The sequence below is a fragment of the Zalophus californianus genome, chromosome 2 (genome assembly GCF_009762305.2).
Source record: "Zalophus californianus isolate mZalCal1 chromosome 2, mZalCal1.pri.v2, whole genome shotgun sequence".
Taxonomy (NCBI): domain Eukaryota; kingdom Metazoa; phylum Chordata; class Mammalia; order Carnivora; family Otariidae; genus Zalophus; species Zalophus californianus.
Window position 1 is genome coordinate 121975356 of NC_045596.1, and position 13290 is coordinate 121988645.

At 39.8% G+C, this 13290-nt stretch overlaps 1 protein-coding gene and 1 long non-coding RNA gene across 11 annotated transcripts in view; one reads left to right on the plus strand and one right to left on the minus strand.

The window, feature by feature from the left end:
* Positions 1-13290, minus strand: part of SLC10A7 (solute carrier family 10 member 7) — a 282178-nt gene that overhangs the window by 48241 nt on the left and 220647 nt on the right. For 9 of the 10 annotated variants that reach the window (XM_027598365.2, XM_027598359.2, XM_027598358.2 and 6 more), the window contains one exon: positions 7588-7661. In XM_027598365.2, the coding sequence (XP_027454166.1) occupies positions 7588-7661 (74 nt within the window). Of the gene's footprint in view, positions 1-2376; positions 2445-7587; positions 7662-13290 lie in introns of those variants that run through there. The other variant, XM_027598364.1, reaches the window with a different exon arrangement.
* On the plus strand, positions 11653-12811 carry LOC113924498. Its single transcript, XR_003520691.1, has 3 exons — positions 11653-11778; positions 12217-12310; positions 12648-12811. It is a non-coding gene; the product is annotated as an uncharacterized LOC113924498 (long non-coding RNA).

Here is a 13290-nt window from a genome sequence, read left to right on the forward strand (position 1 = left end):
GTATCATATAAAGTAAGAGAGAATGTTATTTTGTAAAACTTTTACACGCAAGCAGTGTGTACTGGATCACACCGTAAAATATATTTCTAACTGTTGGTTGTAGTTAAAAACATTTGACAGTCTATGGCATAGGAAACATGAAGGAGGAGCAGAAACATGTGGGTATCAGGGCACTGATCTTCCAGATGAACATCTCCTGGCATATCATTAAGATTAATGGTATTTGAGGGTCAGGGTAATAAAACCAAAAACCAAAGAGGGTTTATTATCTTTAATTTCAGACTTGCTGCCTAGAACTTGGGAACTTCCTAAATTCTTATTACATAAGCCTAGATACACTAGAAGTGATTTTCAGACACCAAATTCAGAATCAAAATTTCAAAACAAAATAAACCCCAAACGTCTGAAGAACTTAAGTGTACTACTTTGAGAACTTACATTTCTTTCTTTCTTTATATGGATCAGAAAACGGTACAAAATGACAGATACTTCCTCATTTTTCTTCAGCATAGTAGTAAAATCTATTGTCTATAATTTCGGTGGCATCTTTAAGAATCTGTTAAATTGCAGAGGTCCCCAAACTGCCTTTCCTTACACAACTGTAACTGCAGCAGCAAACGGTAGGACAGAAATATATTTATGGCTATGGCCCACACACAAACTTCTATTTTTTGTCTCTACTCTGGATTTCTATTTCCATTTTAACAGTTTATTGTCAGACAGCACTACGGCTCTTAGTTTGCTAGAAAAGAGTGCAGACAGTGAAGCCTCATGAAAGGTAAAGGTTGGTTCATCAAGACTCACTTTAAATAGAATATAGAATATAATTTTTTTTTGGCTATTATGTCTCGAAATCTTTTTATTTATTTTTAACTTTTTATTTAAATTCAATTTAGTTAACATATAGTTAATTATTAGTTTCAGGGGTAGAATTTAGTGATTCATCAGTTGCATATAACACCCAGTGCTCATTACATCAACTGCCCTTCTTAATTACCCATCATCCAATTACCCCATTCTCCCCACCCACCTCCCCTCCAGCAACCCTCAGTTTGTTTCTTATAGTTAAGAGTCTCTTATGGTTTGCCCCCCTCTTTGTTTTACACTGTTGGTGGGAGTGCAAACTGGTGCAACCACCTAGAAAACAGTATGGAGTTTCCTCAAAAAGTTAAAAACAGAACTGCCCTACAACCCAGCAATTGTACTACTATGTATTTACCCAAAGGATACAAACAAAGTGATCCAAAGGGGAACATGAACCCCAATGTTTATAGCAGCAACATCCACAATAGCCAAACTATGGAAAGAGCCCAGATGTCCATTGACAGATGAATGGATAAAGAAGATGTGGTACACATGCACATGCGTGCGCGTGCGCATGCGCGCACACACACACACACAGACACACACACACAGACACACAGGAATATTACTCAGCCATCAAAAAGAATGAAATTGTGCCATTTGCAAAGATGTGGATGGAACTAGAAGGTATTATGCTAAGTGAAATAAGTCAGTTGGAGAAAGACAAACACAATGTGATCTCACTCATATGTGGAATTAAAGAAACAAAACAGATGAACATAGGGGAAGGACAGAGTACAACTTTTTGTTATTAAAGAAGGTAGAAGGAATGACTGCCAGTTTATGACTGGGCCACATAGAAATATGTGCTTATGGGAACAATTATAGATGTTAAGTATTTTTAAACTGTTTTATAACTAGCAATGTCATCAGAAGTGATTTTCTTTTTTAAACAACTAATAAAATACTTCAAACTCACACTGAGATTGCACATTCACAATATTTTGAAGTGTGAAGCATATTCACAATATAATGAAGACTTCTGGTCTTCAAAGTGCTTTTGTATCTTATTATCCAATGCAGTTCTGGAAGTTAGGAGGCTGGGAATCCAGTCTCTATTAGTTATATGATAAGTTTGTAAATTTCTTCCAGGCTTTCATTTCTTTGTAGGCAAAATAAGATAATTACTGATCTGCTAATATTCAAGGTTTTCGGGTTATATGGTTTAATAAGCTCATGGCTTTAAAAAGCGCTTCCCAATTGTGGGGCAGTTTTATTAAGACAATAGTCTCTATATGCCAAAGAGAATTACAGATAAACTTTAGGGGAAAAGAGCTACAGAAATGCAAACTTTCCTATTTCAATCCCATTTCCTCTTAAGAAAATAATGCAGATGTTATTAAATGATCTTTTCAGTCCCAGTTACAGGTAGTCCTGTCGCATTCTCAAATAGCTTCCAAGTAAAACTGAAAATAAAATCCTTTGCAGATTCTGTTTCTCTGATGAAACTCTTTGGAGCATGAAGGTATTTTTTAACCTCTTTCGGAGAAGCAAGAGCTGTATTTCCTTTCCTGTAATATTGTCACGTTATTTACCTAACTGTTCACAAACTCTTTTCTCTTGCACGCATGGCAGGGAAACTGTTATCATAGAGAACAGAAGTGTCAGTCACTGAGCACAGACTCACAGAAACTTAAGCCTGGGAGGAATGTCATGTGTCATCTTGCCCAGCTTCTCATTTTACAGATGAGGAAACTGAGGCCCACAGCAGTTACATGATCTCTTTCAGCTTTTGGTGAGAGAATTGGAACTTGCATCCAGGCTAGAATCAGGGATGTGTTCTTCCCACTCTTTGCAGAATCCCATGCCTTACCAAAAAGGTATATTCTTTTTGCTTAGCACATAGTTTCTTGTCACAACTCAGCTGTGTGGCTGCCACCATAGCCTCATAATGAAGGATTAACAGCATGAGGGAATACCTGCCTTGATTCGCCTTTGTACGTGGTGTCTACAAATGGTAAGACATATGGTGGACTTTTAATAAGCGTCGATCATGATACTCTAAAATTTCAATAGCATTATTCCAATTCAGACCTGCTTTTGGAAAGAAGAAACGACTGAGAATCTCACAGTTGACTGCCAATTGTCAGCTGTCATGTTATGAGAGTGTGTGCTTTCATTGTGCTATTTAAAAACATCACATGGGGCACCTGGGTGGCTCAGTCAGTTAAGCGTCTGCCTTCAGCTCAGGTCATGACCCCAGGGTCCTGGGATCGAGCCTCACATCGGGCTCCCTGCTCGGTGGGAAGCCTGCTTCTCCCTCTCCCACCATTCACCTCTGCTTGTGTTCCTTCTCTCACTGTCACTCTCTTTATCAAATATATAAATAAAAATCTTAAAAAAAATAAAAATAAAAAAATAAAAACATCATAAACGAACATAAACATACACTTAAGGACCTCAAACATCCTGAAACATTCTCTTTCTTGGCGTTGTGAGAATGTTTTTTACGTACATCGGAACTCTAGATAAGCAAAGTGATTTGAATACTCAAGAGAAAAGGATAAATAAAATAAAAGTAAAATACTAATTCCACACAGTGTCTTGGATCCAATTTCTTTCTTGATGAGATCTATTGACTGACTGCGGACTGAGCCATTGTGAACCAGGGTGCAAGCTGTTCTTCAATCTCTGCTATGTAAAATATCTTGTCATTTGATGACACAGTTTATTATTATACAAAAATCAGCATCAAACTAGAGAAGAATTTGGGAGAGTTCATGGCTTTTACGGCAATCCACAGCAAGTGATGCCGTCTTGACAAAATATAAAATTACCTCCAACCCTGAGTTGAAGCTCTAGGAGAGCAGCAAACAAGCCCTGTAGTATTGTTTTAGATGAAGCACAGTGATAGCTCTGTGCTTCCTTCAGGCCTCCTCTTTCTTCCTGAACGAACTCCAGGGAATGGCATCATGTCAGACTTTCCAGATGGATTATGTGAAGCCATAGCTCAATGTCATTTTCAATAGGAAGCCTCATAATTAAAGGTCAAATAGTCACTTCATCTGCAATCAATCAATAGAAAAAGTACTAATACGAAGAACCAATCAATCAATGGCAAATGCACTAATAAAAGCAATGAATCAAATTCAGCATCTGTGTAGATGCAAGTACACTGAAGAGATTGAGACAGGGCAAAAGCATGAACAATAAAATAAACTGAAGTGTGTGTACAAGAGAATATTCAGAAGGCTTCTCAAGCGAGAGTTTTCATCTTTGCTTCATTAGTTACCTGGGTACCACTTGGCCTACAATGATTTATTCTTGAATACAAATACTGTATATAATAATGAATGGTATTTCATAAGGCTTACTTAATGTATTCTATTGGAGGTGTGACATACATGCGCATGTGTTTATTGTGTGTGTAAAAAATCACTAGAAGAAATATTTTGATAGTGATCTCAAAAGGGTTAGATATTTTTTCTAAATTCCAAATAGATATATTATAATCCATTGTATTTCATCTTTGTGTGAGAGGTGAGAGATAGTAGAACTCTGAGTGATATTATCTGAAATATGTTCCCTGCTTTCTGGAATGTGAATTTTTCGCACTTAGCGTGATGTTCTTTCATTTCCATGCAGACAAGAGTTCCCTTAGGATAATTATTGGCCTGTAGCTCAGGCGACTGTCATGGCACATCCTCTATACCAGGGATGTCAGGTCACCAGGAGAGGGGAGCACGCTTTGCATTTTGTGAAAATGGATACAGTGAAATTATAGGGCTTGCCAATACCATTCTAGTGATGTTGAGCCAAACACCCCTTGTTACAGGTAGAAATAAGGGTGCCGCTGGAATGAGGGCAATCCATGTCACCTCACTGAGATAAGTAGCAAAGAGGTCATATTTATAAATGCTACCTGGGAGCCTGCAGGAAGGAAGTCAGGTATGATCAAGGCAATGATAGACTAGTCAGGTTGGAAGTAAAATTCCCGAATCTAAGAGCTAAGGAAACTGAAGCCTGGGGATGTCTCAGTGGAAGAGTGAGGACAAGTATTTAGATCTTACAATTCTAAGAGTGCTCACGGCTATCATGTTATGAAAATAACTAAGAATTTAGACTCTACGGTTACTTAGATTCCATGGTAGTACCTTATTGGAGGATCTAAGATCTATTTCACGGGAGAACACTGCAAAAACAAAGTACATAAGCAGACAAAAGTCAAGTTAACTCAACCCTTTTTAGCAAAACAGCTACCTCTGACTGGTGTTCAGAGTCCCTGTTTGCCTGAAAATCAGGTTTCAGAAAGTGTCAAGAACAGAAGAATACTGCTTTGAGATTAAGAAAAAGAAAAAGACAAAAAAGAAAAAGATCTAATGGGTAGGTATTTTACTTATAGAAAAGGAAAGAATACTGACAGTGCTGCAGTATGCTTCTTGGGTTGAGCAATTTGCTCAACACGGTCAGCTCCAGCACAGAAGAACATCGTAGAGAGACAAAACAGCCATTTCAGTTTTCCGAAAGCAACCCCCTGGGAGTGTCTGGGATTTAAAAGCCCATTGCATCTTAGGTCATGGGCTCATTTGATCTCTGGCTCTGGACACCTGAGGCACCTGGCAGCTCTTGCCTCTGGACCCCCTACCTTTATAAGAGGGCCTTAGCTTTTAGGAGACCTGGAGCACTAGACATTACAGCACAGCAACAGCACGGGGGTGCGGGGGGGGGGCAGGTAGTGCAAGATGATTTCTTTGAAGTCAAAAATTAAACCACACCTATTACATGAAAATCTAGAGGACAAGGGGTCAGGGGACCGGAATCCTGGAAACGGTAACATAGTCGTAACTAATAGAGTTACTGATAACTAATAACAACAGCTAGGCGGGCTACAGAATTTAGTCCCTATCAGTCTACACACAGTGCAATGATTGTATACATTCTGCCGGGTACTGACTACCTATTATGCACAAGTACTGTGCTGGGTACTTAACACATTTTATCTTTAATCTTAATAAACTTTATAAAGTGGGGATTATGCTACCCCATTTTACAGATGAGAAAGCTAAGGGTCAGGGAGGTTAAGTGATTTGTCCAGAGTCACAAAGTCAGGATTGGAATGTGGCTTCCAAAGCTCTCTCAACTTCGATTCAATGATATTATGAAGAAAGCCTAACAGAAATACTGCAAGGTACAGACATTCAATACAGTTAACCCTTGAACAACATGGGTTTGAACCACATGGGTCCACTCATATGTGGATCTTTTTTTCGATAAACACGGTACAGGGCTGTAAATCTATTTTCTCTTCCTTATGATTTTCTTTTTTTTTTTTTAAAGATTTTATTTATTCGTTTGACAGAGAGAGAGACAGCGAGAGCAGGAACACAAGCAGCGGGAGTGGGAGAGGGAGAAGCAGGCTCCCCGCAGAGCAGGGAGCCCGATGTGGGACTCGATCCCAGGACCCTGGGATCATGACCTGAGCCGAAGGCAGACGCTTAACGACTGAGCCACCCAGGCGCCCTTCCTTATGATTTTCTGAATAACATTTTCTTTTCTCTAACTGATTTTATTGTAAGAACACAGTACATACATACAACATACAAAATATGTGTTGGTTGACTGTTACCAGTAAGGCCTCTCATCAATAGTAGGCTATTGGTAGCTAAGTTTTTGGGGAGTCAAAAGTTATATATGGATTTTTGACTATGCAGGGGGGTGGTTCCCCTAAGCCCCAACCTGCATTATTCAAGGGTCAACTGTATGTTGTTTATTCAAATAAGCTGAAGCCCTAGATAGCAAGTGCTCCTTAAAGAGTCTGTCCAATTTCAAAATCATTTTCCAAACTTGGCAAGACTGACAATAGATTCTATCTAAACAAATATGCTTGGGGTTAGTAAAAACATTATGAAAGGTCTTTGTTTTTTAGCTTACAGACTGAACTTCTTTAACATGACTAGACAGAGCAATGTCATGATTTTTCACTCTCTTAAGTAAGTCTCATGACAAAATGTAAAGAAAATTTTAATGCGAGTTTTTACCACAATGTGACAACTACATCAAGGAGTTTGTGAATGATGTATATTTCAAGAAGTTCCTGATTACTTAATGACTTTTAATGACTAAAAGCATGGATTCAGATTCCCGGACAGGTTATTAGGATAATGCCACTACAATGGATAAAGCTTAGTAGAAAACAGCAGTTTTCTTCTTGATCTACTTTAGTCTATTAAATAAACACATATTTCACTTTAGGTGCTAATCAGATTAAATTAATGATAACTACATTGTGTTTCTTTATAGAAATAATATTCTGAAATGAACTTTAATGTCAGTATCAGATTAGAGTTAACAATATCTCTACCTTGCTCCAAGCTTCCAAAAAATAAGTTAACATTTTCCAGAGGCAACTCTACAGCCTCCCAAAGCCAAGTTTTTGCCCATTCCTTTTTAGAAGTTCTCCGCCCTTCTCCATCCCTGCCACGCCCCCCCCCCCGGCTTTTAATGTTCACATTCTACATTGAAACCCTTTGGTTGAACCAACTTTTGAAGGCCTAAATTTAACAGTGTAGGATTTAGCTTAATTTGTAATTATGTTTGTGATTCTCATAAAATAATGGTATTTAAAAGGAATGCCCCATTCTCACCTTGCTTTCGTTCTTTATCTAACGGAGTGGACAATACTCCATTCCATTTAATTTGAAGAGTTGCTTAAATTTCAAAATCATAAGATGTAACTGTCTGAAGATAATATGAAGCTGGTCTTTAACTCTGCAAATCACTTACCCAGTGTGAGGGATTTGTGTGTAGAACAGAAAATGATAGCCACAGTGTCCGCTGGTGTGAAACCCGAATTATTCCTAGGGGCAAAAAGAGTGTTTTACAAATACTTGTATAAAAAGCCTACTTAACACATCCTAAATCAAATGTAGTACCTACCTTCATGTTAACATCCTTTTGATCAATCCTGGTGACAGAAGTAATTCTATGCCCAAATGTAGAGCAGTGTCTGAATTTCTTTTTAGAGAATCATTCCCGAGTCATTTATCCATGAAGAAAATGTCTTAAAAATGTGTGAGGGACACCACTTCTCCCCACTTCCCCATGCTCCTCTCCCTATCCCCCATTCCTAACCTCTGGCAACCACCAAGCTGTTCAAAAAACTTTTCATTCCAAAATGTTCTGTGTGTGGAATGATACGGTAGGTAACCTTTTGGGATCGGCTTTTTTCCCTCAGCATGGTTCCCTAGACATAACTCCAAGGTGCTGTGTGTATCAATAGTTTGTTACTTTTATTGCTAAATAGTATTCCGTGATATGTATGTATCATAATTTGTTTAACCATTCACCTATGGAAGGACAGCGGCACTGTATCTAGTTATTGGTTATTAAAAATAAAGTTCTTCTAAAAAAATGTGTGGTGAGGTCTCTGGCTTTGTGAAAATCATGCAGTGGGGGACCTGTGTTAGCGAAGTTAACTAGGCTATCACTTGATATTAATTCCAGTGGCTTGAAAGAGTTAATGTATCTCCATAATTGCTTCCCTCAAGAAGCAGCCGACCTTTCTGGCAGCAAACACACCCTCTGGAGGAATACATGGTATGAACAAAGATTTAACATCACATGTTTCAGTAAAAATAACAAGTTTTCGTTCCTTGACCTCTTACTATGTATCAGATACTCCTCTAAGTTCTGTACATTTGAAGAGAACTATTCCATAAGGTAAGCGATACAATATCCCTATGTTATATCCAATATGTTAAGCATTAAAAAAAAACTCACTTAGCTAAAACCCATTAAGTGCCATGGGGGTCAGTACTGGTGAATTTCATATTCAGATTTTCTATTTTAGGACATAAAGATTTAGAGAACCAGGAGCCAAAAGGATTAGAAATGTTGTTGTTGTTAGTGTGCTTGATATGTTAGAAACTATTTCTTCCTACAGAATCAGGATTTGAAGTTACAGTGAGTCTATTCATTCCCTGCCCTGAGTTAGCAAATGGAAAACACGCCAGAACCTGACTCTGTATGTATAGTTGTGGATATAACAATCAATCCAATTTTTAAGGATCTCTAAAGAAAGTGATCCCACCGCTTTCCTTAGTAACCTCATCCTCACTATAACTTTCACTGGGAGAAAAATCTTCCCTAAATAGATCCACACATCCTGTTTTCTTTGTTATATATTCACTGGAGGGGAGAAGGGCCTCCTCCTCCTCCTCATCCCCGTGTTAAGAGAATATGAAAATTGCCCTTTGGTCTTCTCTCCTCTGAAAACTCATGTGTGCTCATGCTTCCTAACCAGTCTTACCTCCTGCTCTTTTTGGATAACAACTTCCCAAACAGTTTTTGGTGTCTCACCTCAAGGGAGGATTCTCATGGATATGTATCGCTTGAGTATAATAAGATTGCCTTACTGTTCCCACATTTTATCATCATATTTATATTGTGATATCATTTTTCCTTTTAAACACTGAACTCCACGGCTGACATATTCCTTGATCCCTTTGTTCATTGTGTGTGTGTGTGTGTGTGTGTATGTGTGTGTATGTGTGTGTGTATGTGTGTGTGTGTGTGTGTGTATGTGTGTGTGTGTGTGTGTGTGTGTGTGTGTGTGTGTGTGTGTGTATGAGGGAGATTGAAAAAGACAGAAAAAAAGGGGGGTTGGGAGGGTTATGGCACCAAAGAAAAGCATTATCTCAAGCTTGGTAAGGAATGCAGGATCATAATGGAGCACACAGAGAATGTTCTTGAAGGAAATAACCATCGAGCTGGCTTTAAAGGACAGGTTTAGACGTGGGTGGGTGTGTATTTCAGGTAAGGGGCAATGAGACTGGTATCTGGGGGTGTAGGGGGCAGTTGGCAAAGAGAAGACTCTTCAGGCTGACTTGAGTGCAGGGACGCTGGTTTGTGACCAGGAGTGTGGACGTGACAAGATGGGCTAAGGAGGTTGGGAGGAACAACCACCCAGTGCAGTTTAAGAAAGACTGGTGATGATGAGGCTGGGCAGGAAGCAGAAAGCTGCCAGGGCTTGAAAAATCACAGTGAGGGCAGGGATGCTGGTAAGAGACATGAAGACAGAATTAAAAGAACTTGCCAAATGTTGACCTCTGTGAAATATTCCCTCCCAGCAGCTTAAGAGCACAGGCTTTGGGGGAAGACCCACCTGAATTTCAATCCAGACCATCCTTTTGCTTACATAGAAAATGGGGATAGTATATACTGCTGGCCTCTTAGGGGCCATTGTGAGGATAAATAGCATTGTTTGTTAAGAATTTGGCACATTGCAAGTGTTTAACACAAGCTAGCTGATCTTTTTGTTGTTACTGTTACTTTGACAGAGGAGGAAGAATGAAAGAGAAACGAGAAGCTTCGGGCACATAGCATTAAGAGCCGCACTAGGGCGTTAATGGAAATAGGGAAGGGAAGGGGAGGCCCAATGGGGCCTGAGGAGGAGGCCAAGGAGCGAATGGAATTTGTATTAATGAGAGGGTACCGTTTTTTCAAGAACTCTGGTAAAGAGAAGAAAAAGTTCATGGGAATCTGAATGTGACCATGCAGAGAGTGTGAAGACCCAGTTGTAGAAACAACTGATGAAACCAGGTCCTTAGAGAGGTCAGAGAGGCCCGGGCTGTGGGATTAGCCTGACAGGGCTTATTTTCTAGTCCGTGAACTAGACACAAAAGAAGACAGGGTGAGTGAAAAATACGGAAAATTCTCAGGTAGAGAATGGGAAAGGAGAGGCAATTTATGTCAGAGATTTTACTTTCTTTGTAAAGCATGAGGCACTTCACTCATCCACAGAGCTGGAGGTAATGCTGAGGCCTGGGAACCTAAGAGATTAGGAAAACTTGAAAGAGGCAGACTGGGGAGTAGGAAACAGAGTCAATTCACAGTGAATAAACCCCTTCTACAGGAATGAAGGCCCACCTGCGCTTGCAGAGCACGTGGCATCACAAACTGGCCTAGGTTGAGGCTGTTCTCCAGCCGTGCTTGTGGTGTTGGTGACGCTACAAAGGCCTCTGTAGTCTTTTGCTGCCCTTGTTTATAACCCATTGTTGCTGCATCTGGATTATGCAGTTCATTTTTTTTCCACCACAGTCCGGCAACACACTTCTCCTTTAGTGAACTTTGTTCTGCTTGATACCTTGCTCTTTTCCAGGCTGTAGCACATTTCCAGTGTGTCAAAATCTCTCTGGCCGAGAAGGCTCTGATTTACTCTGGCCTTGGCTGTCATGGGTCAGAGCAGCACTTACAGTGTGGCTAAGAAGGGTATCTGCCGGCTCTGCTTCCTTGTCCTGTTTCAGGTAAGGTGGCTGAAGCTAGGCCTGCGCGGGCAAGTTTCCAGCCCGATCTGAGTTGGAACGCTGCCCTATGGTTCTACTGACACAGGGTCCGTCAGTGGGGAGGGAGTGTCAGCACATAAAAATGGACCATTAAAGGTTAAAACAATATTCTCCCTAAATACTCCATCTGTAGAGAAACAGACTGCTCCATAACCCGGGCCGTGGGGAAAGCCAATAGAGCAAATGCTCACCGAGGCCTCCGTTCACGAGGAGGAGGATGGTGCTGATGAATCACCACAGCGGGAAACACTGAGCATTCTTCTAAGCACTCTACTCCCAGTATTTCCTTCTTCTTGGAACAGCCTTATAAGCCCCAGGGTACTACTATTGCTTGCTTTTTCTGAAAAGGGAACTTGAAGCACAACAAGGGTAAACAACTTCTCTCAAGTCACACGCCGCCGCCAGTAAGTAGGCTGCCCTGAACTGGAGACAAGCCTACTTTCTGAGAAGGAAATTAAGAAAACCAAAACCAAAACCAAAACCAAAACACCACCACACACTTTAGTGGATGAGAGCCGCTACCTTGGTAAGTAACCTTCCTTCAGCCACGCTCTGTCAAGCAGCGGCCTAAGGGCAGAAAGTCATGACAACACCCAGAAAAAGGAAGCATCCTGTGCATTATATTTAAGTGGTAATGACTATAATTATTTTCAGTGATTAACATCTCTATTATGTCTGTTCATGCTCTTGAAAGGAATCACATTACTATTTATTTTCTAACTCTACCTTATCTCTTTTTAATATTGACTTCCTTTTTATCCTGTTTTTATAATTCTTTTGATCACTTTGGCTCCCCTTGAGATGTTTATTTCCTTTTCTTCCCAACTGGTCTTTTTATGCTCTTTTACAAAGCTTTCAATCAGTGTTTTCCACATAATATTTATCTTGCCTTTCTCTGCAGTATTCACAAAGGAAAACATGTCAGAAGGTTTTACTAGTAGAATCACAGAATGTGGAGCAGAAAAGGTCCTCTGAGAGAGTTCCACCTAAGCCCACTGTTTTTAAAGGAGGAAACTTCCATGTGAAATACTTTCTTTTGTTAACCTCTGTACCTGTGTTTTGTCTTGAGTTAATTTTAGGAGAAGCCCTCATCTGTCATTAGCTGTGTGCCATTAAACAAGTTACCCAGAGCTCTGTGGCTTAGTTGCCTCCTGTCTGAAATGGTAAGACTTACCATTAATACTAATACCTGCCTTCTTCCCCTCCCTCCCTCGCTCCCTCCCACACCTCCTTCCCTCCCGGGGCTACAGTGAGCAGCCGATTGAGACATCCGATTAAAAATGTACTGAGACAGGGATGAAAACACCTATACAAATATTCAACATTTGTTTTCTTCTTTTTTTTTCTTTCTCAATAGTTTCTTTTGTCACTCCAGTGATATTCTGGGTTTCTATTACTCTAGTTATCAGCTTTCCAAACTGTCTTATGTATTTTTTAAAGGCTCACAATTACTACTTTCTTTTTCTTAACCTTTTCAACATTTTATTTTAACTCTGACAGCTTCCCCAGGTTGCAGACTGTGGACAGGGTACTCTGGACAGCTGACTCTTGGTTTGATGAATCAACTCTTGTCTCCTAGCATCTGTGACAGTGTAACATCAAAGAGAATGTACTACAAAGCTAGAAATGCTAATTTCTTCTCTTCCATCATTAGTTTGTGCAATAATAAAGATACACTGTTTTGGTATAATGAATATTTGACAGTTGCTAACATTTACTGAGCACTTAGTATACGCTAGGTGTTGTGATGAGGACTTTCTGTGCATATTATTCAATTCATCAAATGACTCTATGAGGTAGGTCCTACTACTATCCCCATTTTATAAATGAGGAATGACAAAAGTCACACTTATTAAGTAGGATTGAAACTCATGTCTGTCTGACTCTAGAATTGGAATTTTTAGCCCTGACATTATTCGGTCGACACATAAGAACACAGAGTAGTAACTCTAAAATGTATTTTAAATACTCAAAGTAGTAGTTCACATGCCAGACACTAGAAAGCTAACATTGTCAGGTCAGTAAATCTAAGAAATGTTAACCAGGTAAGAGGAGTGTTGTAGGAAAGCTGAATTTTCTCAGCTGGGTCTCTCCTGGTTTATGCTAAACTTCCATCATCAGGGGTCAGTGGCATACTGTACAA